The following is a 25,805-nucleotide window of genomic DNA, read 5'->3' as shown; positions in this document are numbered from 1 at the left end:
CAAACATCATCTTTTGTGCCCACAAAAGACACTGCCAGTAACGAGATAGCCTTGGGGGAAGTCAGCCCTTGGAACATGGAGGGGACAAAGAGGTGGCAAGTCAGCAACAGCCCTGGAGAGAGCTGGGTGTGACACAAACCCTTCTACAGGACACAGCAAAGGGGCAGTATCCTATCCAGAACAAAGAGCCAGCCTGCCTGGCTTTGCTGTGCTCCCGGTTTTGTTACCAACTTGATACATCTTTGCATTACTGCTCTTTTTAATTCAACTGAAAAGATGCAATAAAGCCTCAAATGCAACTGGCCAAGAGCTGTGCTAAGAGCAATAGTGGCAAGAAAAAGTTTTTTTGCTCCAGAAGGCTTTCGTGAGAGAAGGAGCCCTCGATGATTATGGAAGAGGCAGGGAGAAGGGACAATAAGAGGCAGGGAAAAGGGACAATAAACCCCGCTCTGCCGCAGTTTTGCTGCAGGCCAGCAGGAGGCAAAGCTCCCTCCTTCAGGAACAAACGGGAACCAGCCCCTACCATTTTGTCCTTTCACTCCTCACTTCTGTTCCTTGGTCTAACAGCCAGGACCCCATTATCCCTCTGAGCTCCTGCTGAGAACTGCATTCATCCTCTAGTGCAACTGCAGCCTGCCACCAAAGGGATCCCAGGGCTGGTAATGTGGCAATAAAGCCATCAAAGTAGCACATGATGTTTAGAAATCTCTCCTGCTGCAAAAAGTGGAAGTTTCCTAGGTACAGAGCCCAGTAATCTCTCTGGAGCCCCTCTGTCTGCCAGCCTTTTGTGAAACCCACCTGTTTCCCAGCTGAATACCGCTCAGCGTAGTTGTTCCGTCTCTGCTCACAAACAACCTCAGGTTACTGTCTGCAGATAGAAAAGGAAGACAGACATCAAAATCCAGAACTACTGAGACTGCCAGGAACTCCCCTCCCAGACACACAAGCAGCACAGAACAAGTGTGTCTCAGTAGATGCACGTCCACACTTTCTGGTGGTGCTCCCACAGTCACTGAGCCCCTGGGAACTCCTTTCCTTGCTCCAAAAGGGAGCCTCCACAACATGAAGCTTTGGAAGAATAAAGGCAGAGATATTAATTCAGTCATACTCCTCCAGCTGCCTCTTTTAAGGCAATTCCATTGATGCAAGTTTTTGGTCAGCTTATACACATCTGAACAGATGAGATGTGGGGCCTCACACTGCTCTTACAGAGTCACTGGAGGAGAAACTCAGCCTGTTCTGCTGGTGAGAGGCAGCTGCATTCAGTCCAGTTCTAACCCATGCTGAGGGAGGTGTAACTCCCCACAAGATAAGAGCGCTGCCATCAGCAACAATTTAAGGTGACTAATGGCAAATTAATGAAGCACAGATAACAAGCTAGGCTCAAGTTTAAAACTTAACAGAAAACCTCAGATAAAAAAATCAGATTAAAGACTGATTTTTGTGCTAAACTGGAAAACAAAAGTGAAAACAAAAGCAGTTATATTATTAGTTTTCTCCCAACAGATGCTGTGACTGCAATGGAGAAAATGCTTTCTTAAGCTGAATGACTTGATCACCAGCACATGGTAACCCATGTTTCTGCAGAGGTGTGCTGCTTCCCCTCCAGTTGTGCTCTCTGCTTTTGATAAATACTCTTGGCCTGAGCCTGGGTGAAGGCCACCAGAGCAGTGCAGATAGGTGATGAAACTGATCTCCACTGTGCTGAGAATCAGTATTTTTCCTCTCTCTCCCTGCACGTTAGAGCTACTATTCAATCTCTGCTGTCATGTGTGGAACAGTAGCAAGTGCTATCTGTAAATAGATGTGCAGCTCTCAAACCCATTTATCTACCACAGAAACACCCAGCAAGCACTGAAAGCAAACAGCTGCCCAAGGGAGAAGGGAGCCCATGGCAGATCAGATCTGGCTGTAAATGCCAGGCAGCCTTGCAAAAGACCAACCCAGACATCCCCTCTGAGGCTTCTCCTCTCACCTTCAGTATTGCTGACATCTGTGAAGTCCTGACTCTGCATTATTTTCTCCACAATATCATCAGCATCGATCCTGGTGTCATCCACTCGGGTTGGGTGACTCTCCATTGAATCCTTTTTCCTCCTGGCAAGAGGAAATACAGGAAAAACTTACTCAGCTTTTCAAGGCACAGACTTCTACATACTGTCCTGATCTCTTGGCCACAGTCTCCTCCTCAGTGGCCACAATCTGATCCACTGCTGCCTGAAGACAAAGTGTGGGCCTGATATTTTTGAGCCTTAGAGATTTTAGCCTGTTGGTAGCTGCTAACTCCTTTCACAAGGGAAAATTTTTTAGGAAAGCTTCTTCCCAAAACAATCTTTGCAAAACAACTATCCTTTCCCAGGTAGTGTTTGTCTTTCTGGTTCTCAGAAAGAATCAGAGAATTGAACTTCAGTCTCTCATGTGGTAGGCAGGGACTTTAGCTACCACATTGCTGGGGAAGGTTAGTTGTTTTGCCAAGATTCTTTTGGGAAGAAGCTTTCCTAAGAAACTTTTCCCTTGGGAAAGGAGTTAGCAGCTATCAACAGGTTAAAATCTCTAAGGCCCAAAAATACCAGGCGCACAGACAAAGGAGCAGGTTGTGTCTGTCCTTCCCAGAGCAAGGTCTTTGCTGCACTGCTGCTCACCGGGAGGGCCTGTCCAGCAGGAGGGGCGGTCTGGGGGGCCGGGGTGGCTTCTCCGGTTTGTGCTCGCGCTCCCCCTCGGGGCACTCCACGGTCATGCTGAGCCCGCCCGAGGCGCTGCTGCTGGTGGATGTGTTCCTGCGGTGCGTCAGGTCCGACAGGCTGGAGGAGCGCGAGTGCTCCGTGCTGTAACCTGCAACACACACGGGTCACACACCTCACCTGGCAGCACAGGTAACGGGCAGGGCGGCCTCACAGCAGCACCTCTGCTCCTGCACACAGAGCTTTGGACATCTGTGAGCTCATCCGCAGGGGCTGAACAGGGGGCTGGTATTACAGAGCAGGGTGAGAGAGATGGCTGCAATTGTTGCAAGGAAAAGGGATGGCAGAGCTGTGTGGGTCAGTGGTTACCAGAGATCTTGGACTGCTGGCTGGCGTAGCTCGAGTTACGCGAGTGTCCTGAGTGGAAAACTTCTTCTGGGCTGGACAGGTTCTGATCTGACTCTTCTGGGACACCTGCCAAGGAAAAGAGGACGCTGCTTACACCACAACCAAGCCAGCACATGGTGCACTGATCAGCTGGCACTGCAGGCTGATCTTGGGTGACAGATCAAAGAAAGGGCAGTCTACTGGCCAGAGCCCTGCTGTACAGGACAGCACAGGGCTTAGAAACACCCAGGGTGTAGGGAAGACCACAGTGAGCTTCTCTGTCAAGTTTATCACAATTTCTATCCAGCACGTGAATTTACAAACATCTCTGGGGACTTGTAGCATCTAGAAGGACAAGTAGTGTCTGAAACTATCCATAGTTAAAAGCATCAAGCTAAGAACAAGTAACCATCAGATGGCCACTGGCAGTGAAGTACTGAATGTTTGGATGCTTCTGTTACTCCCTTTCCCTTTCTATTGTGAGAGAGCCTGTATTATTTAAATAATCTCTGAATTTGATACAAATGCTTCAGCATAATCCCTGCTCCTTTGCTAGCCCTGCTTGTCTCTCTTGCAGGAAGCTTATCCAGAAGTGCACAAATGTAACACATTAGGCAGCTTTTTAAGAACACCACTTGCACCACGTGCTCTGTCACTGAGGGGATGAGACTCGAGTGCTATTTTGGTGCAGTGTATCTGCCTGCACATTTGGAATGTGCTGGGAAGGAAAAAAACTGATGTGAAAATGCAGTGCCCTTGAAAACTGGCTCATACAGAAGCCAAAGAACTGCATCAGCAGCTGGAACAAGGCCACTAGACCTTAAACCAACCTCTAAAACCTTCAGAGGAACTTTTCTAGAAGATAAGTCTGAGCAACAGAATAGCTGAGTGCAGAACAATGGTGAGTATCACTGAACACAGTGGAAAGCAGGGATGAGTGCAGTGCATGAATTATTAAATCCCCAGCAAAAAGAACAAATTGCTTTATCTCCACTAACAGAAGTACTTGCATGTGGCACATATTCAACCTTCCTCTCCTCAGTTACACTTAGATGGCTTTGTTATTCTCCATACTCCTAATGAGCAATGAGGTTGAGGATGGGTGCAGGAAAACATGAAAAATTAAAAGAGTTTCAGTGCTTGCAATTGCTGAGAAAAACAAAGGAGTGTCCAGGCAGAGGCAAACATTGCAAACAAGGCCCCAGGGTGGGCATTCAGACCTGAGCTGAGAATGGCAGCTCTTGGCTTGGTCTGGCGCAGGGAGCCAATTGTGGAGGAGCTGCTGCTGCTGGTGGTTCCCTCGCCCTTGCAGGTCAGCTGCAGAGTGGAGTCCTGCCCCGGGATGGAGATAGATTTGGCAGTGGAAGGAGGCCTGAAATCAGAAAGGAAGGAGGTCACACACTGCCAGGCAGGGAGCACACGTCAGTCTGTCCATCCCACCTTTCTCACCAGGGGGAAGCTGGCAGCCCTCTGACCAGCAGCTCAAATGGGATGTTGGGTTCTGTTTTCCTACATGCAAGACTGGTGTCTTCCCTAGCTTGGACTGTATTACAAGAAAAATCAAGTTTTTGAGGTAAATTAAGGCCAGAAGAGACCATTCATTCATTTAAACAGGACAACAGGCTCAGAACTTGCACTGTCCTCCAGGACACCATTCAGAGCTGCCCCTTCACCCCCAGCACGTGTCCACTGGCCAGCTGGCTTCACAAACAGGAACCAGTTTGCTGTTGTCCCACTCCCTATTCCAGCTTCCTTTCTCTTACACCTCTCTGGCCAAAATGAAGCCTTTTATCCCAGCAACCCTGTCCTCCTATCAGATACTTTTACAACAATCAAATAACCTTTCCCTTTATTAACTGGCTATTAAACTCCTTTTCAGTGAAACTGAGGTATTTTTCCAGCTGTCAGAATTATTTTTCTGGTTATTCTGTGAGCTAGCAACATCCCTTTGTAAATGCTGACTGCAGGGCAGAGCTGTGAGTGCCTGGAGCCCCCTCCCTTCCTCCAGAAGTGCTTTTGGGTGGAAGCCACAGCATGTGCAGCGTGGCAGAGTGAATATTCCTGTTGGAGCCCTAACCTCCTTGAAGCCTGAAGTCTGAACTGGAACTAAAGGATCATATTACGGTTTTTAAGTGAGGAGTGAGAAATAAAACCTTTTGTCTCACTCAGAGCTCTGAGGGAAGATGTTACATGAGAGGAGATTTTTGCAGTATTCTGGAAGAGAGAATATTTAATGTGGGCAGCTGAATGGCTATAAAGCTTTCAGGAAACTCACAGCATGCCTTTACCAGGAAAAAGCCCTCCCTAATCACCTGATCAGTGATTTGCATGCACCCAGGTGCTTTGGGGACTTTGCTTCACAGGTTTTTAAGGCTTTTACAACCTTAAGCAAGCAAACTGTTCCTGCAGCAGCTGCAGGAGCAGTTCCTTGGTTTGTCAGCTCAGCTGCTCTGCCCCTTCCAACAACCCCAGTAGGGGAAGGTTCATGGAGTTCTGCAAAATATCAGTGCTTGGAAGTGATTTCCCAGCACAGTTTAATTCCTGCCTAACCCTCTAATGAGTGTCATTTACCAGAAGCTCTACTGATCAAGGACTATTCCACATGCAAAGCTTCTATTTTTAGACATTTGGACATCATCAACCTAAAAGGGAAAAGTGGGAATGACTGCAAAAATCTTTCAAGAAATTTGGAGGTTTGACTTTCAGACTGAACTTACATTAAATGGATACTTATATCCTATTCTGTGTAATTTTCAGGCATTCTAACAGTGAGACTTGCTTCCATTGCAAAGGAGCAATAGGTATTTTTGTCAGCCATTATTCCTAAACATCCTAGTACCCTAGATTTATAACATCTGTTACTGCTATAAAGTTATGGTTTAAGATATTCAAAACTTCCTTATTACTCTTCCTTTTGAAGCAGAAATTCTTCAGAATCAGATGACATTGCTTTTGGGTTTAAAAGTGTCAGAAAATACTGCAGCACTCTGAAAAGCCACTCACAAAACAAACCTACCAAAAATTATGCAGCATTTTTAACAAGAATTTGACCTAATTTATACACTCCAAGCCAGCTCCTAAAATTAGACCTTTTAGCCCAGAATACAACTGCTACATGAATTGGCCTCAAGGTAAAGCTGTCTTCTCTCACACTCTTGGGAGGCAACATGAAATATTCCTTTGGGCACATGACAGCCCTGCTGTGTAGTCACACATCTTCCAGCACACCACAGCAGAGCTGGGATTTTGAGGCTGCACTGTGGTGTGAGGGAAGATGTGGCCAGGATGTTCGTTGATTCATCAACAATTTAAGCAGCAAAACTGCTCCAAAGCCTAATTGTACTTATTCTTTCCTATCATTATGCATTAAAAACCCCCCACATTGCTGCAGTTTCTGTGCTAGTTCATCCAAGTTGTGAGCCCTGTAGAAAAAAAAGGTTAAAATGATTCAGCCTTCAAGTATTTTTGTTGCTGTTTCAATCTGAGATCTTTATCCCCCCATGATATGTGCTGAAGCGTGTCCACTTCCAAGACTGTTTTCTTTATTGACCTTTCTCCTCTTGGAGGTCAGTGAAACCAAGCCCAGAGCCATGAGAAATTTTATCCTTCAGGCAAAACATGAAGTTTGTAATCAAAATCTAATCATTTCCAAAACCTAAGTTGCACCAGCAGGGAAAATACTGTGCATAGCAACAATCAAAGCTGGGAAAGGCAGAGCAGAGAGCAAAACCAATTAACAGCACAGGCTGGCTATACTTTTCTGGCTGATTCAACCAGTTTTACTGTAATTCCCAATATCATGGGCATCTTTTCCCCTCTCTTCATCAATTTTACTGTCTGCCCAGAATGGGGTACCCCCAGGAACTCACGTTTTGAAGCAGGGATCCCCAGAGAGCAGAGACATTCCGATCGTGACCTGGAGAGGGGACACAAGGCACATCATTAGCCATGCTGCACTGAGCTCCTCACTCCACAGCAGCCAGGAGGTCAAGGACTAGGTGTAAAGATCAGCCAGATCTAGCTCCTTTCCCAGGGAAATCAGCTTCAGGGATTTAGCAAAGTATTTCCCTCCCTGCCCCAAATCCCTGGCATCAGTAACTCCAAGAGGCAGTGGCTCAGCAGGACACCAGCTGGGCCATGCTGACAGTGCCTCGTAACAACCTTTTCCCTCCCTCCTGTTCCTGCTTTCTTTGTCAAGGGTCACTGCTTGGCCAAATCAATGCCAAATTATCAAAGGGCAACTCTGATAATGGAAAGCTTCCCAAGTCAGTCTAGCAGCACAAAAGCAAAATCCTGTCTCTGTACACAACAGGAGCTTCTCTCAGGCCCGGCACTGCTGCACTGTGATCTCCCCAAAGTCCTGAGCAGGATTTCTACTGTGTAAGTGCCAGCTGTTGTACCTTTAGGATGGAGTTGTCCTGTCGGGTGTTCTTAGTATCATACCCTTCCAGCAAGCAGCAACGGACAGTGGATCCAGAGCCTGCAAATTCTGCCAGATTTAGATCAGCAAAGCCCAGCTGTAACCAAGAAAACAACAGAGAGCAAGGTGAGAGAACAGGTATTACTTCATAAAGGGTTACACATGTCACACAGACCAAAGGGACAGAACACATCTGTGAGCAAGGCCAGAAACAGGAGCCAGGACACAGAGTGAAGATTCTCTCATCTTGAGGATGGACAGGGTCACATTCCTAATCCCAAACTAGATGGACATTTGGAGGCCTTCAGGAAGCCAAGCCCACAGGGAGGAAGGCTGTACAGTAGTTGTGGTGGCCAGGACAGTGTTAACCAGCTTGCAGCCATTGCATAACCAAGGACATGGAAGGCGCTAGGTCAACAATGTGGAAAAAACAGAATCACACATACACAAACATAATAAGGCACTCTTTGTATTGGGCCATCCCAGAATGCAGTGGAGCATGTGAACCATGAGATGAAAGGATATTGTTACAGGGGAAAAGTGACACCATCCTGAAAAAAACAACAGGCTATGGGCACAGGGAGCTAGAGGCCCAGAGCCATGTGGCACTGCCTGTGCCTCACCCCTCAGAGGCAGCTGCTGGGCTGGGCAGCTCCTGGAGCATTCTTCCTCAACACTGCTAAGGTTTAACTAGCAAGGGGTGTGTTTGACAGGAAGAAGAGAAGGAAAATATTTGGAGAGATTTAGCTGTGAGCTCTCTAAACCTTCTCTAACAAATAGGAAGCAAACTAGGAAGGTGACAAAGCTGAAGATCACACGCATTTTCAAAAAGGGGACTGATCCCTCTAGAGTAAATACAAATACAATGAAGAGCACCCTTGTTTTCCTGCCCTAATCCCTGGTGTATTAACACAGTGTTTCGAAGAAAAAGTTACAGCTTCTTTTATGCACAGCCTTAGGAACAGAAGGCAGTTGTGTCTCATCTGTGATCAGCAGGACATGCTGTACTCTGCATGTGGCCAAAGCATCCAGGCGTGGAGCATCTGCGTCACATCAACAACAGGTCAGCTCCCAGGGGAACAGGGAGCACAGGTGGGGCAGCAGCAGGTTGTTCTGTGCTCTGCAGCACATCCCTTCTGCCCTGCTGCTGACAGCTGGATGACACACTGAATGGAGAGCCCCAACAGTAGCACCATCCTATGGAATTGTGGTGCCTCTGTCAGCTGAGGAAGCTGATAGAGAGTCACAGCACAAAAGAGTCACTGCCAGAGGAACCCTGGCTCCCACTGTTCCAAGTCAAGAATCACAGTCTGCTCAAGATATATGATCGAGGGGGAAACAGCAGCAAGATTAATATAGCTGCTTCCTTCAGCCCGTTCTCAAAGGGCAACTTCTGATGGCAAATGAAAAAAAAAAAAAAAAAAAAAGTGGGATAGAGAGTGAATCTTTTATCAGCAAAAAAAGAAGGAAAAAATTTCTCCCTCTCTTCTCACTTAAGAATTCCTTTAATGCAAATGTTTCTTCAGCCCTTGCTGCAGAAATTTCTCTGTCTCATCTAGCCAAGGGCTGTTTGCTAATTATTCACAGATAAGGAAAAAAACAGTGAATTTTTATCTCTTAGAGATAAACAGGACAGAGGAAAGCCACAGAGGGAGATGCAATCCATCACTGTGACAAAGACACAGCACCACCACACCAGGAGAACAGCATGGCACAGGGGTGGCCCAGATCCCTCTTCCTCCACCACAGCACTAAATTCTGAAAGGAGACTGACACTGGAACACAGAGTGTGGGAGAACTCTCCAGCAACCCACACGGTGTGCTGAGGTCAGAAGCTCTTTCAGGAAGCAGACTCCCAGTATATAGAGGAAAGATCCCTTAACAAAAGGATGTTTTCAGATATAACCCTGCAGAATAGTTTCCTCAGTTTTCCACCCAGCTGATGGTGTTCCTTTCAGCTCAGGGAAAGAGTTTCCGCTTTAGCAGTCCTTCCTGTCGTCTTCTGCTCTGTCACCCCTGACACTGAGGTGACATTCACGTCAAACCCAAAGGTGTGCAAGGCACTGGAAACTCTGCCTGGAGCACAAACAGCCCCATCACCCTCGGTCCTTGCTGATGGGGACCAGGTACAGAGGGCATTCACAAGTTTCATTTTCCTCTGCATCTGCTGCCGTGACTGCAGAAGTTCTCAGCTGAATTAGGGTAGTTTAAAAAGGAGTGGACTCATGGTGTAAAATGGGAAAATAGCTGCATGGACATGCACCAGACTTCTGCTTAGGCACATTAGGAAACCCAAATCAATTCTGTCACGAGGACCTGCCTGGAACAAGCCTGGTCCACAGGGCAAGACTGCAATCACCCTTGTCTGGTGTGGCATCTCTCATTTCTAAACTGCTTCAGATCATCTTCGCAGAGAACACATCTGTCTTTTTCACAGGAGACCAAGCAAGATACCAGCCCAAGAGATGACAAGTACTTGAGATTTGGTCTCCAGTTTTGGGCTGGAGGAAGTCAGTCTCTTTTAAATGCCACTAAACACAACTGGAGACTGAGCAAAAAGGAAGTAGGTTAGAAAGTGACCTGAATAAGGTCTTCAGGTTAACTCCACCATGGAAATGTGCCTTTAGGCTTCCTTTAATTCTGCCTTCTCTAATCCTGCAGAAAGCTTGAGGATGGACATTGCAGGAGGCAAAGGCTGATGCATTTACTATGTCTGTTCCTCCAGCTATGCTTCTCTCTCTGGACATGCAGCTCTGCAGAATGAATAACCTTCCACAATGTGAATTTAGTGAAAGAGAAACTGATGGCCCTCGACACCATGTCCTAATTAGCAACAAAAAAGGAACAGTGTGGGCAGCCACACTGCCTTCTCCCACCCAGTACAGCAGAACACAGGAGCTAGTGCAGTACACCCTTCACAGCCAGTTGCCTCCATGGCCTCAGAAAGGATATTGATGAGAAGGAATTCTTACATGGCTGTGTGTGACCAAGGCATCTGTTTATCAGAAGCCAGCAGCAGTGACTCATTTTCAAACAAACACGATTTTGGGCACTGTGTGAGCTCAGCTTCTAAGCCAACACAGTCTCTTGATCCAGCACAGGGAGGAGAAGGGGGTGGCCCATTGTCTGTCCCACAGCACAGGCAAGAAAATGTGAGGAAGAGAAACCAAGACTAAGATCCCTGCTGATCTGTTTGGCTTTTGCCTCGATGCCTCCTGTGCTTTGGCAGGCAGTGATTTCTGCTGTAGGCTCCTGCCTGTGCTCCTGAGGCAGCGAGGTGCCTGCCCCAGCTGGCTGCTGTGCTCTGGAGAACAGAACTGGAGTCTGTTTCTTTATTAGAGACATGCTGCCAGAAGCCAGAGAGTTCACATCTGACTCAGAACTTCCCCAAAGTTTGAGGACATGCAGATCATCTCTCCAACCCCCATCTCAAATCCACATCCAGTGCAATCTGGATCCTGTCCCAGCAAGTCGAGGTTTTGGGAAATCTCTTGACTCAGACTTAACCTAAGAACTAATGAGCATCTCTCCAGATTGGTCCACTCAGCAGCCACTGGTTTCTAATGGGTGTAAAGCACTAGCAGAAGACAAGACCATCATCACTCTGCTACATTTGCCCTTTCTGTGCTCTTACCTTTGAGTAGGTTTTTCCGCCCTTCAGTTCCTATATTGGGAGACAAAACAAAACAGGAAAAGCAGCTATTATATGTGCTGGGGCAACAGGGGGAAAGTCATTATTCAGTCCTGGAATCTGCTCTCAGGATTCACAAGCCTCTTTCTCAAGCATTACCACTACTTGGGTTGCTCCCATCCTCCATCAAGGACTCTTCTTGGACAGAGAGGCTCCGTTCCAGCATATCCTGTCCCAAACAATCTTTCCTTCCCACCACAGTCCACGCAATTTTTCTTGCTGCCAAAAAGCAGCCAGTAACCAACTGCCAGTACACCACTGGTAGTGCCACCTGCCAGAAGCAAAGCTGGATGCTCACCTTACGGACAGACACTCGGCAGACGCAGGGGTCCAGGAGTCCTGTGGCGGGGTTGGCACTCATTTTACACACAAAGGTGAATTTCTTTTTCCAGCGGACACAGTTTTCCTGAACTTCCTCTCTGTGAGAATGAAAAAAAAAAAAATGGAATAAAGGTACAAAGCCAAATCAAGACAAGCTATTAAGCATCTTTCTTTTAATGACTGGCATCCTAGCCTGTGAAGATCCTCTGCAACAGCTTGGTTCACCTGAAACTGCACCACAAAAAGGTGTTAGGTTAGCATCAAGCTTTTCACTAGTCAGTACAGGTAAAATCCACACAGGTTACAGAAGTATTAATCATCTCTTCAACAGAATTTGCCTTTAAAACTCTCACAAGTTTGTTGGTATTTCCTGCTCAGCCAGTTTAGCTCATTCACCATCCGGCCTGGATGGAGCAAATCGCCATACCTGAACTGGGCTGAAGGTTCACAAGCTTATCTCCCTCCAGCATGTCTGTTTGTACAGCCTTTGCACAGCAAACTGCTGTGTCCTGGATGGCCTGTCCTTCCCTGCTCCTCAGGCTGGGACTAAACCAGTGAGGATGGCCAGCTTGAGGGAGGACAAAAACACATGTGGAATGTTCCTGGTGCAAGCAGGAGCACACCAAGCAAACACTGCACTTCAAATCTGCAGGGGTTCAGCCACGGAAGAGGTGGTTTTGCTTGCACAGCTTCTGAGCTGACCATCCTGATCTCCAGGGTGAGTGGAGAAGCACACGGCTCTGGCATAGCCTGTGCCTGCAGGACGAAGAGAAGAAGTCTTCATGAGTGCAGGAATCACTTCAGGTACAGTTCAGGCTACTGCACAGCACTCAGGAGAAAATGGATTTTACCTTTCCCAGGAGGCTGGTTCAAAGGAACCTGGAAACAAGGTGTGTGGGTCTTTCCACGGAGCTCTGCTTCCCTACTGAGCTTCCACAGGACCTGATCCATTTATGGCTCAGAGCCTGGCCCTCAGCCAGTTCAGTTCTCAAAGAAATGAGGCCGGGAGAGGAAGGGAAGGCAGTGCTGACAGCTGTGAGCAAGCAAGTTTGACTCTTATCTCTCCTCCTAGCACAGGACAAAGGGGCAAGGGCAGCTGATAAACTGTTTGCTTTAGCAGGGAAAGGGAGGCTTCCCACCATCTGACCCAGGCATGGATGGGGTAAGCCAAAGGGATTGGTGGCAAAGGGGAGAATGAGCAGCCTTGGTAGTGTCTCCACTCTTTCTGGGAAGGAAGGGGAAGAAGCTGTAGCTCACATTGCCACTAGGGCAACCTCGAGGTGAGCCCAACAGGACAGATCCAGGGACTCGATCCTGAGCCAGGAGGTCCCTGCTGAGACATTCTGTGGCACTGACTGTGCCAGCCAAGGCAGACACAGAGAACAGAAAAGGAGTAGCTGACAAACAACTGACACCTGTAATCCTCTGTAATGCAGATAAAGGCTGATCATCCCTGTTTAAAACAAGAGAAAACAGAAGGCAACAGTTCCTTCAAGGCAGAGAACTTAAATCCCTTCCAGGCAGAACTCAGGCTCGTTACTGAAGTCAGTAAGAAGTGAGACATCTAAGTGCCAAAAATACCTTTGAATCTGGGATTATTAATTCAAGATGAGATCTGATTCTCATTACTCCACTCAACTGGTCCCAGCTCTCAGACAGGAGGATGAAACACATCCAGAGGGATTAAAGAGGTTTTGCCTATAATAAAATACTCACCATGCCAGCCAAATTAGGCATGTTACATTTCAAATATGGGTGCCTTAAACCTGTCTCAATAACAAGCATCTTAAATGACCTAAGGGAAGGAAAACTCAAGATACAGATGAGAAAAGGTATGCAACAGAATGGAAAACCACCTGTGAACACATGCTTCAGGAACACAAGGCAGGTACAGGGGGATGCAGGAAACACTGAATATTTCAGTAGCATTAGTCATCTTTGGAAAGGAACTATTTTCTAGAAAGCAAGGCTAATGCTAAAGCTACTACCAACACCAGAGCTCCAAGTGAATGCTGGAAGGCAGCTACAAGTGAAAGTTGTTCAATCAGACAGCAGCACACTGGTGCACACCTTGTTCCCAACCTGATCAGAGCTCTAACTCCTGCCAGACAAGAGGACATGGGACTAAACTCCAGCTCCCAGAGCACATGCCTGGCTCCCACAGCTGCAGGATCACCAGTGGGATCAAGGGCTGCTCCAGCATGCAAGTTTCCTTACCCAGAAGTTCTTGCTCATTTTACAATGCAGCCATGATTAAGCATCTGCTGGATGCTGCTAAGTCCAATGAAGGCTAATTACTTCAAAACGTGGTAAAAAGTCCTGATTAGCAATAAAGAGCTCCACAGCTAATTTGCCTTTAGTGTAAGCTGCTCTAAGAGACATTCTGCCTCTTATTAAGGATGTATGTTGGCTTTCCAGAGCTGCTGTAGATACCACACAATGCAAGGGATTAGGAAAAGGATTTGGGGGTGTTGTGTTACCCACAGCACCATGATCATGAACTTGAGCTGCAGGTGCACACATAGCTTGGGAGTTTTGTGCCTTTGGAACAGTCTGCACAGGGCAAGAAGGAGTTTATAAGGCAAAATGCAGAGCAGCTTTCCAGTCATAAGTTTCACAATCATTCAATAATGAATTTCAACCTTTTTTGTTTTTTTTACTTTAAAGGGTGGGGGCTGGGTCTGTATCATTAGTCAAGCAAGCAACAGCTCTATTGTTTCAAACTGAGCTCGAAAAAATTAGTTCCACATTTCCAGAAGATGGCATGTGGAGAAGCAATGGGCTTTGCCTATCCACCTCCCTTCAAGCTATCGTTAGGCTGGTAATTAGAAAACACTAAAATATGGACAAAAAAGAGGAGAACTCAGATGATGAGCAGTTTTGTATTTAGCCCTGGAATATTCTCTGATGTACAATTAGGAACCATCATACAGAAATGAAAAACACCCAAGAAGCATGGTGAGGGCTGCACCAAGAGAAGTTTTCTTTCATTCTAAACTCAAGGCAACTAAAAGTAAAGCAGAAATGAACAGCTTAAAACCAGAAGTGTCTAATTTTAAGTTTTACTCTGTATTTGGAGAACCAGAAATAGTCCACACCAATGCCAAGTCTAGGTGCCAATTTAACGGGTCTTCAGAAGTTTTATTTTAAAAAAGCTGTCTGTATAATTTTGCAAAAAGACTCCCAGAAGGTTGAATCCCTGCCAAGCTAAGCTTTGCCCTCTTCTGACTTCAGACTTATTCAAAGCTGTGTAATTACTCTTTCCAGACCTAAATATACCTCCTCAGAATAAACCAGTGCAATCCTGTGGCAGCTTTTGTGAAAAGTGGAGTTTTGGAAAGAGCTTTGTGAGGTCTTCTAATCCTGGAGCTGCTCATTTACCTCCATCTCAAGGAACAGTTTTCTGCATCCCTCAAGCATCATCCTATCCCTGGAGAGAAGATTTACCTGAAAAAGAGCAGCTGGAAGATGCTTCACCATAGCATGGTGAGAATTCAAGTAATGGGAATGATGCAGAGCAGGGATCCACTGCTTTAGCTGCTTTTGGAGAGGCAGCAGTGAACTCAGGGAAGCCTCCAAGGCCACTTTGGGTTGAGATCCCACACACAGCTCTGGAGACAGGCAGAAAAACACACAACAAACAGACCTCAAAGAAGAGATGTTTCCCAACTGTGATTTAAGTGCTGTGGACAGACTAGCAGTGTTACAGAAAGCTGCAAGCCTCACTCTGAATTCAAACTGGTAAAGCAAATGCTTCTAGAAAAAGGCCACATATACGACCCATGCTATCTTGGGTTACTGTGAACCTCTCTCCCACATGAAAACCCAGCTAATGAAACACTAGAGCAGAGATTAAAACTTCTATTTACAGACTCAGAGCTGCGTTGTGGGTATCAACCTTCCAACACACCACCCGCTGAAACACTTTTGCCTTGCTGAAGCATTTAGAAAAGCAGATGTTTCACTCTTGCTTTATGGCAGTTGTCACACGTCAGAGAGTGTCATAAAAAGGCCACAGCCTTACTGAAATGGCTGCAGCAACAAAAAATAGCTTTTAATGTCAAACATTTCACTAGAGCAGTGTGTCTCAGCCTGATGTTTCATGCATGGGGCAAATGTGGGAAAACCTCAGGCTAAATGGGACAGTATAGAGATAAGCACACACAAAGAGCTTCTTATTCAGATTTACTCCTCCTCGTTACACACAGGGGAAGGGTAAGCTTTCCTATTTCTAATACTCAGTCCACATGCTCACTGTCCCCTTTCTGAGATGTGGATCTGTGTCAGAGCCTTCAAGCAGAACTAATCCCCCTCTCAGCAGACCCAGTCCTCTGCACCCTCCTCCCTGGTTCACCACTGCAGCAGGAGCTGCAGCATCTTATCTGATAAGGTACAGGAGAGATAACACCATTTTGTAGAGGCTGCCAAGCCAACTCCCAGCTCAGATTCTTTTAAGTGCAATGAAAAACAGCCCTTCAAGGGGCCCTGAAAAACACAGCAGTGTCTTTTGGGGAGTAGGGGAACACAATCCTGCAATGCAGGTACAATCTTCTCAATCACAGATAGGGACAAAGAAACAAAAAATCACCTTAATTCAGCAGATTTCACCTGAAAGGCATCTTCTACACCATTTCTTTCTCTGCTTTCATCTGCAGAGACACAGTTAAAACAGTCCCATCTAATTCCCAGCCCTTCCAAAGGCTGAATTAGAACAGAATCACTGATACTCCCATAGCTTGGCAAAGCCTGGAACAATCCTGCACTTTGTTCCAGAGAAGACAGTTACTATTTTAACCAGGTTATCTAGTGCAAAGCTGTATGAGAGACCTTTGGTAAGGGCAAGGAAAAATCCCTGAAAAGCCTGTTTTGAAACTGACTTTCTAAGATGCTCAGAAACCAGTATTCACACCCCAGCATTCACAGCACACCAAAATATACCCCATCCTACTAACACAGCAGGTCTTGCTACAAACAATGCCTAACCACTGCCTATAAAACACAGGAATTACAAAAGTGGGTGAATGTACATATGTAACACAAAGCAAGCCCTCATTAAGCCATTAGCTGATTTACATTTGCAATCCAGAACCTGCAGGTATCTCCAATAATGGGCTTAGGACAGGGCACTTCACCAAAGTACATGCATTATGAAAAGAAAAATGCAGCTCTGAGGCTTTGCCATGCAGATGCCTGGCAAGGAAAAGGAGAGGATTCCACAGTGAACAGAACACACTGTGGGCAGACAGCACAGGAACAGGTCACATCAGTAAAGCTTAGGGCTGCCAGGATCTGCTTAATTTTGTTGTCAAGCTCCTGGAGGTCAAACACAGGTAGGAAAGCAGAAGCAAACACAATGTGGCAATAGGAGCTGGGAAGCTCAGTGGAAACATCCCAGGAATGAGAAGTGACACACCATATCCCTTGGGGAACATCATACAGAATCATAAAAACCAGCTGGCTACACAGTGCACGAAATTCTAGTTTAACCTGGAGGCAGACACGCTTTACAAGTTTACACAGAGGGGTTTTGCCTTCCCTGAGCAGGAGCAGTGCAAGGGCTGCAGGGAACTCCCAACAATAAAGTCACTCTGCTGTGCCTGAGCTTACATCACCGGCCAGAACCACTGCCAAGCCAAGGAGCTGGATGTCTCCCCCTCTGCAAACAACCCCGTATTCTCCAGCTGACAAGTGCTGGTTGTTGTTCAGTAGACATGAGCAGTTATGATGGAAAAATGGCTCAGAGACAGATGATGCAGACTGTGTTACTCAGAGAACTAAGCAAGCCTTTGTCATTTGAAACAAGTCTTATTTGGATGTTTCACTGCAAGTGTTTTAAACAAGGGTTCAGCAGTAAGGTCACTGCATCTACCAACCTACTTGCAAAATTAACTTTTGAACTCCCAGCAAACCCATTCCAATGGCCCATGGTGACAAAGGACATCTACCCTCATCTCTCTTGTGGCATAAGCTTACACCTGTTCAGCTCTTTATTTGCACCAGAGCAGCGCTATGTAAAGGCTCTCTAAATGCTAAACGTGTGCACAGCCAGTGTTTTTGAGGCGGAACAAGGCAAACTCCACAACTTCTGTAGGGCCTTACCTGCTGTCTCAGTTGTACCTCACAGCAGGAGATGGACACACATCCACTCCTGCTGTTCACTGGCAGCTGGGGAGGTGGGGAAGAATGGACGGGGAAGGAAGAGCAGGGGAAAGTCAGCTCAGGAAACCAGATTCCATTTACACAGTTAAGAGCACAGGCTGCTTAATCCCTACTTGACTGGATATGAGACAAATACAGGAAAAAGGATTAATGGCAAATGTATAGGGGAAAAAAAAAAAAGCTAATGGAAGAAACTCCAGCCACAACTGAGAAGCCAAGGAAGGGAACAGTCAAGGCGGCTTCACTGGGGGACAGGGGACGATGACAACTTCACCAAGGATGTGAAAGGCAGATGAGGAAAGAACTGGAGCAAAAACAATAAGGCAAGCATGAAATGAAAACAGTATTCAAAGAATGATTTAGAAATTGTCCTTAGGAGTCAGCTGGCATCTAGCAGGCAAGGGATTGACTTTTTGTGACTTTAACCTTATTTCCAGAAAAAGCCTATTTCTGTAAAGTACATCTTTGGAACTGTGTGTTACAGTTCCCTCCAAGGCAGTGATCAATCTTGATAAAGGTCCACCAGTACAAGCCAGGGGTGATAATCCCTCCTGGAGAACAGGGCTGGCAGTCAGTCAGTCACCAGAACAAACCCCCCCAGCATCAGCATTCCTAGCTGTATATTAGCAGCTTCTTTAAAAGTAATTCAGTTATGTCTGGACTCCAGTCACATGAACCCAGACGTGTCCTTTGTAAGTGACAGACACGAAACGCTGCACCTCACGCTCTGTGTCCCATGGGCAAGAGCTTTCCAGAGCAGTGCATCCAACATACTCCACATCACTGCACTGGGTAGCCAGGCTCTCCAGTACATTCAGGGATTCTCAAACCACTGGGAGTTATTCTAGCAGGAATATTTCCAACCATTTCTTGCATCTAAATCTTAAAACTATTAAGCTCCTAACATGAATTACGTTAAAAATAATGTAAGAAATGAAACAATGGAGGTTATTAAAAAAAATTCACATGCAACTTGTTACCATGTGCTACAGGGGAGGCTGCATAAGGAAACAAAAATTGTGCCAAATGGAGAAAGTAAGTAACAGAAAAATGACCCTTTACAACTTAAGCTATAGAACAAGTCAGATGAGTTTTGGAAGGGTAAGGAAGGGTGGAGCAGAGAGAAGGCATGGAGAAATAATTCTAACAGACTTGGCTGCAAGCAGCAAGGGATGGGTACATGGCATTTTAAAGATGGGACATGCCCAGCAGAGCCTCTCTGCTTTGAGGTATTTGTAATTTACATTCTGTCATCTGGAAGCAAAGAAGAAAAGCTGGACATCAGGAAAACAAATCTGAGAAGGGAGTGTAACAGTAAATGCAGTGCAATACATCTATTGTTACACACTGTGCTGAAGGCAGACCAACCCAAAGCAACACATATCCAAGGACTTCTTGCCACATCTACAGAGCACGAGCTCCTTTTGGTCTGAAGCCAGGGATGTGTGCCAGGAGCAAAAACATCACAAGCAAAGAACTACCAAACTCTTAAGTGTAAAGAAAGGAATAACTGGCTAGATGACTCAGTTACTAAAACACCAGTCTGTAATAACGTGCGTATTGAATGCTGAAAAACGTATTTGCTTTTTTTGAACTCTCATCATGCACTGAGTCACCACATCAACTCCTACTTCCATTGTTCCCATAGACTATGTCGGAGCTGGGTTAGCCAAGAATGAGCCATGTGCCAGGCTGCCAAGCTCGCCACCGGTGCTCTCCTCACATAAGCAAATCCACAACTTTCAGAAGAAACCAGAGCAGGTCTGCCCTGCAGGTTGCACTTGAGTCTGCCCAGGTCAGGCAGCAGCTCCCACAATCAGGTTTTTGTATGCCAGTGGTCCCTTCTCCAGCCTGGCTCACATGTATTGCTCCTCTTGCTTTGTGCTGCCTTGCAGTTCACACCCACCAAGCTCTCAAGAACTTGTCTAACTCTGGGCCTAAACATCTCTTAGATCTAACATTCTACAACTACAACCACCAAACAATCAAATGTGCATAAAACAAGCATAAGGGCAACTTAACTAAGTCACTGCTCATGAAGTCTAAACTACACCTCCCATCCAGCCAGCTAGACTTACAGGGGGATAAAAAAACCCAAGCTGAGAGAATCCACTGTTACTGGGGGATGGAAGGCACAGAAGGAGAGGTGTTCAGGCTTATTACCAGCAACTGCACAGTAAACCCCACAAGAGTTAAAATAGGGTGAAAAAAAAATCCCAAGTCTTCCAGGGCCTGTTGGCCCTTTGGACAAATCACAATTCATATTTCCCCAGTGGTTCTAACAGACTGAGGAACTAAAGCTTCAGAAGGTCCCAAACACGTCAGAAAAACTCTGAAGTTCACTCTGTACAGATGCTTACAAGATTAAGGTAGAATAATACAGTAAATTTCTGAGTCAATACGTGTTTCTGAATCACAACGTGGCTTTTCTCGAAAGCCTTTTCACTTCTGGCAGATCACAGATGTAAAACGAAGACTCGCTGATTATCTGTTGCTGGTGTATTTATAAACTTCCTTCATCCCCTAAGTGTTAGCTGTCATTCTGAGAGATTCCAGATTTGCATTTTGCTGACTAAATTTAAACTCTCAGCGAAGAAAGACAGCAACGTAAACTCCACCAAGGAGAACTCTGATAATGTGCCCAGCTCACAGGCCACAAGACACGGCTACAACTCTGTACTGCAAAAAAGCTAGCTTTGAACACGAGATGCTCTTATGAAGAAAAAGCTACTTATAAAGAAAAAAGCTACCTTTCGAAACCAAAAAAATCTACACTTGTCCCCCAAGATGAGAAAAATCCAGACATGGATCGATTCAACAGGCCAAGGCTTTGCTGGGATAGTAAATCTGGCAAATGAAAACTCAGAAGGGAATCAACACAAGACTAGGAACAACATCACTAACACAAGTGATGTGCAGAGACAAATGGTTTTGCCTCTAAGGCAGATTTAGGGCACGTGAAGATATAATGATGCCAAAATAGTTAACTGACTTTTTTTGCCAATATCAACCCTGCTTCAACTGGGAGAGTTTGCCAATATAGCTGTACCAGAGAGGTCTTTATAGTGCAAATTAACCTGCACATGAGGCCAAGTTCATTTCTGGAATAATTTCATTAACACCATATGATGTAACATCACTGCAATTTGGCTTGAACATGCTGAAGAGTCTTACAGCAAATAAGCTGCCTGAAGTCAACCCTGGTGCTAAAAGTAGGTTTAGTTACCCAAGAGGTAACACCCAGCCATGTTCAGACGTGTTTCCCTGTGAGTCACTTCTATAGAGTACATACTTACTCAAAACAAATACAATAGCTCAGGAGAAGGCCCTTTATATGTTAACAGCAACTTTTTTACTCCAGGATCAACACAGGCGTTTTATGATGGCTCTTTTATAGAGGCACCATTCAGCAGTACAAACCAGGTCTGGTTTTATGGACAAGGTTCAAACACATTCTCCCTGAACCTCTGTCCCCTCCATCAATATCTATCCCTGCTGGTGTTTATCAGCAAAAAGGCCACTCAGCAGGAGAGGTTTGCAAATGAGAAGAGGCTGCTGAGCAAAGCTTGTTGTCCCCTGACTCACCACTGCACTAGTGGTGATGGGCTGGGACTCCTAAATCTGCCTCACTCAACTCTCCCTTCCCTTTGGCCCCAGTTTCAGGGTCAGAGCCAGCAAGAGGGGAGAGAAAAGGGTCAGAGACACAGCAGTTAGAGCTGATTTTGCTCCTCTGGAGCCAGAGCTGCAGACAAACACAATTTTCTAAGAATGACCAATATCTCATGGTGCCACTTATCCTAATGAGGGAAAGGAGGTTTCATAAATTACGTCTTGTTTAAAGGCAGAGTATGGGAGAGCTCTGCATTTAGTGGCAGCAGCAAGGGCTGGTTAAGACCTTGGGAGATGTCAGCACAGGATGCTATTGCAGAAGCTGGTATCTGAGCATCAGAGAGGCTTTACCTCCTCTGTGGCTGTCACCACAAGCTGTACTCAGACACGCTCCCTTGATTCTCCCCTGCTGAGAGCAAATGACATTGGAGATGTACTGCATCACTTCTGGGGGGAAAACAACAGGCAGGTTTGTTTTGAAACAACAGATGCACCTGCACTTACAGCAGGAAAAGTCATCACTATAAACTGACATCAGAAATGGACCTTAAAGGGAACAGCAGCCACAGTATGATCAGCTACTTCCTGATCAAAAAGCACAAAAAGGGTGTTCAACAAAGCAGAAAGGCAGCAAAGGACAGCAACAGTTGTAGGAAATACTTCCACAGCAGTTTCCCTTGCAGCAAAGAGCACTGCAGGCTACTGAAGGTACAAACGAGCAGCGTTGCACTTGAAAGAATTTGACATTTATATAAATGCAATAGCCTGGTGTTACCAGAACAGGCCAGTGACAGAAGCCAGGGAAAGCTTTCCTGCAGAGGTGTTGCTGCATAATTAATCTGTAACACAGGCAAGCAGACTGCCTCTGCTCAGCCCTTCCTGCTTTGTCTGGAAGCAGGATGCTGCCCTAGCTGGGGCTTACTGGTTACAGCAAGGCTGCCTAAGTGCAAATGGCATTGCTTCATTTCTGAGCAATGGAGCATTAACGGCTCTGGAAAAACTGCTGAATTATAAATATCCTACGTGCCTCCCTCATACTCTGACATGCAGGCACAGCCTAAGCAAGGATGGGAAGAACAGGAACTAGCAGGAGAAATAAGCATGATGGAAACACAACTAAACTAGAAATCCTCTCCTCAACCTACACAGATGCAAACAAAAACCCACTGAACACCACAATGCCCCACCCAACCTTACCTTTGCTGTCTCAAGCATGGATAAAGCTTCAATGTCTGATATAATGTCAGGTAAAAAAAAAAAAAAATCTCAATGCCAGAGTTTTTTCCAGACAAGTGTTTCCTTCCTCCTCTCCTGGCCATTTGCATTTTTATTTTGATGAACAATATTATCCCTGAAAGACTGGAAACAAAAGTGACCGGACAGAGAACACGACAGCTGGAAAACATTGTCAGGGTTCACTCTGGCCTCTCCATTATGTACTCCTCACACTTTCAACTTGCAATTCAGGAGAAATGGAAGCTCCACTGGCAGGCAGGAGCACAGGTAGGCATGCACTGACCAGTCCTTCATGTGGCAGCTGGCTGAAGGAGTCTCTGCTAATCATTAATCCAATAGCCATTAGTGAAAAAAAATCTTGTCATGGTCATTTCATACAAAGTTTTATTCTGGAAGCAAAATGGAGGTATGTGACTGCCCCAAATTGAAACCCCGAGGCCACATCCATTTCACAGGATTTTCTATTACAGATGCCTTGATCTGCTTGTCCATTGCACAGCCAGACTAGAGCACAGTGCTTGGTAATTTTTGACAGGCACTAAAGAAACCTTACATTTTGTTTTCTACATTTGGTACACTGAATGGCAAGAGATGGGATTTGCCTCACTGAGGGAAACATGCAGTTCTAGAGAGCTCCAAAAGAAAGTTTTCTAGCTTTAGTTGCTTATTTCAGAGAGCACATTTCAGGGCAGTTACCAACCACACGACCTTTGTAGGTCTCTAAAGCTGCATTGCTAATTAGTGCTGCAGCTTTCTAGCCTTCCAGGACAGTAAATCCACACAGTCTCTTCCTTCCTCCCATGTAAGCACTCACAGTGCTTTCAGGCTGAACAGAGAGAGTTCATTTCTTATTTAAAGTACAGCATACAGCAGTAAAAGTATTTTTAGCTTCATCCCATCTCCTACTACAAGATGAGACCTCCTTCAAGGCCTCCTCCCACCAATGAGGCAGGATAAGCCCAGCCAAAGGAAAGGCATAATCTGCTCTCTTGCCAGCTCAGCTACTCGCTATCCACAGGGAGTGTGGCTGCTATAGGCTGTATATGCCACTGCTTATGTAGAACATCCTGTCTCTTCCACACCTGCCCCCTCCCAATCCTTTGAGCTCCATGTGCTTCCTCTTCATTGTCTTCCTCATCCCACAGCTCCACCCCAGCTCCTTGGCCTTATCCACTGAGCTACAGGGGTGACCCTTGAGAAGCACGTGAAACGACATCCATGACAATCAGCAATTTTGAATGGTGCACAACAATTCCCTTTCTTGCTCATCAGATTAAAAATACACCAAACAAGGCGGCTGTTCATGCAGTGAACACAGGCACAACTGTTTGTCTAGTGGGAAGTGCCTTTCAAACCCAAGCACTAAAATGAGATGCCGAGTCCCACTGTATGGTACCAGAGGGATTGTGATGCCAAGTCCGGAGTTACAACAGCGACGTGCATCGTGTCTCCCAGCAAGTGCACTTGGCATAATATGAATAAACTGCAAGAGGGAAAAAATAAAGTCTCTCACCCTGCAGGGCAAGCAGCTGGTACTGGGGTGGGCTGACATATCCTGAAATAACACCTGAAATGATCACCTTTACAGCATGGATTACTGACACGAATTCACAGGACGCTACAGAAAAAACATGCAGATCCAAATGTTGGTCCAGGGAACTTCTAAAGGCTTCTGGTTATCATACAATAACCCACAGCTATGAAATAATTCCTGACCCATTTCAGAGCAGGCTGCAAGCACAGTGCAGAGCTGGCAGCCCACAGAGGATGCAGAACACATCCTGTTTGAAGAAGGGAGGTCACACACAGAGGCACATCCGCCTGTCCTCGCACGGATGAGGCCTCACAGAGCCATGCACAGGTGGGTGCTGCAGGGTTCACCATCCCACACTGCCAGGCCTGAAGTGAGGGAGGTCTCTGATCTGAGGAAGACACTGGGCTCTTTCCTGAAACACTACCAGATGTAGTTTCCTGCAATAAAATAATAATAAGAAATAAATCTGTACCTGCCTCATTTATCTAGGAACTGGTACCAGAACAACTTGCCACTGGCAACTTATGGCCTATTAAAATACCAACTGCTGTGCAGAGAGACCACAGGCTGCCGAAGGCACGCATGAATTCCTCAGAAATTCAGCTACAAAGCTAGAGTCAACATTAATGGCAGCTCAAGAGCACAAAGAATAAGGAGACTGGAAAGCCCTTTAGGTTTTTCCCTGTATTTTAGCAATAAATATATGTCTTAAAGGAGCAGGACCACTCTCACCTACCTTCCCTGATTCTCAGCCAGAGCTGATAGTACTGTCACCCTGCAAATTAAGCAGGCCACAGAGCGCCAGTTTCCCAGCAGAACATTAATTTTCAATGAGTAATTTTTTTGAGCCAAGGGCTGCTTAAGTCACACAGATAAGGCAGTTGCTAAGAGTCAGCTGTCAAAGCAATGCCAGCTCAGAGTTGGCGATGAGGGGGAAGTTTGAAAGCCGCCTGTATCTGAACGTATTTACTGATGCTGTACACACAGGGGATCGCTTACAGCGCTTTAGATTGCAGCTTCTGGTCAGCAGAGCAGCCTCTGCCTGAGCCACAGCAGGCAGGACAGAGCCAGGGCGTGAACAGAGACTGTTCTTTACTCGGCAGGATACAGCCCCCGTGCAGGAAGGTTTAACGTAGTTCTGCCAGTCTTGTGACAGGCTTCAGTGTGGTGACCAGTGACAGGAAGAGGCAAGTATGGCACAAAGCAAATCAACCCACTCCTAAGCATCTGTCAGACCCTGCAGGTGTAGCAGCCAGAGCCCAGAGAATGTGAGAGAAGTGCTTGCAAACTCCAAGCACAACTTGGTTTGTGCCGGGGACCTTGCGGTGCTCCAACACTTCTGCAATTTTTCCAACACTCTCAACCTGCGAGAGGTTAAACCTTGTCCACTGCTTCTGCTCTCACAACCTGCACCTACATTGAGCTGCACTCCTGGAATGAATCCCCTTTTTCTCATCTTTGCTGTCTAGTTTCTATTTGTTTCAGAATGTAAGGCACAGCAGGTACTATGCTTTAGTGTTATCTTGAAATGTTTTATTGCAAATCACTTCTAGAGGCTGTATTCAAACCACTTCTCTGTTAACATCCCCAGCCTATTCCTGAGGCTCTGCCAGGAAGGAAGGATGTCATGTGAAGCTGCTCTGGAACATGAAAACTGAGTCTATTGATCTGTGTAATAGGAATATTTGTACATGTAGGGAAGGTCTGCATTTCCAGACACATTTGCAACAAAAGTACTTTTAAAATATGTTAACACACCACGTGCTC

The 25,805-nt window shown here is 46.0% G+C and overlaps 1 protein-coding gene across 2 annotated transcripts in view; it reads right to left on the bottom strand.

Annotated features, from left to right (window-relative positions):
* Positions 1-25,805, bottom strand: part of EEIG1 (estrogen-induced osteoclastogenesis regulator 1) — a 37,786-nt gene that overhangs the window by 5,177 nt on the left and 6,804 nt on the right. For both annotated transcript variants that reach the window (XM_063410048.1, XM_063410049.1), the window contains exons 3-11: positions 11,478-11,598; positions 11,123-11,152; positions 7,469-7,585; positions 6,938-6,984; positions 4,289-4,440; positions 3,051-3,155; positions 2,643-2,832; positions 1,976-2,097; positions 799-868 (exon numbers count right to left, since the gene is read on the bottom strand). In XM_063410048.1, coding sequence (XP_063266118.1) covers positions 799-868; positions 1,976-2,097; positions 2,643-2,832; positions 3,051-3,155; positions 4,289-4,440; positions 6,938-6,984; positions 7,469-7,585; positions 11,123-11,152; positions 11,478-11,598 — 954 coding nt within the window. The remainder of the gene's footprint in view (positions 1-798; positions 869-1,975; positions 2,098-2,642; positions 2,833-3,050; positions 3,156-4,288; positions 4,441-6,937; positions 6,985-7,468; positions 7,586-11,122; positions 11,153-11,477; positions 11,599-25,805) is intronic.

The sequence above is a fragment of the Prinia subflava genome, chromosome 12, assembly GCF_021018805.1.
Source record: "Prinia subflava isolate CZ2003 ecotype Zambia chromosome 12, Cam_Psub_1.2, whole genome shotgun sequence".
In the NCBI taxonomy this organism is placed as follows: Eukaryota; Metazoa; Chordata; class Aves; order Passeriformes; family Cisticolidae; genus Prinia; species Prinia subflava.
This window is presented reverse-complemented; position numbering and strand designations above follow the sequence as displayed.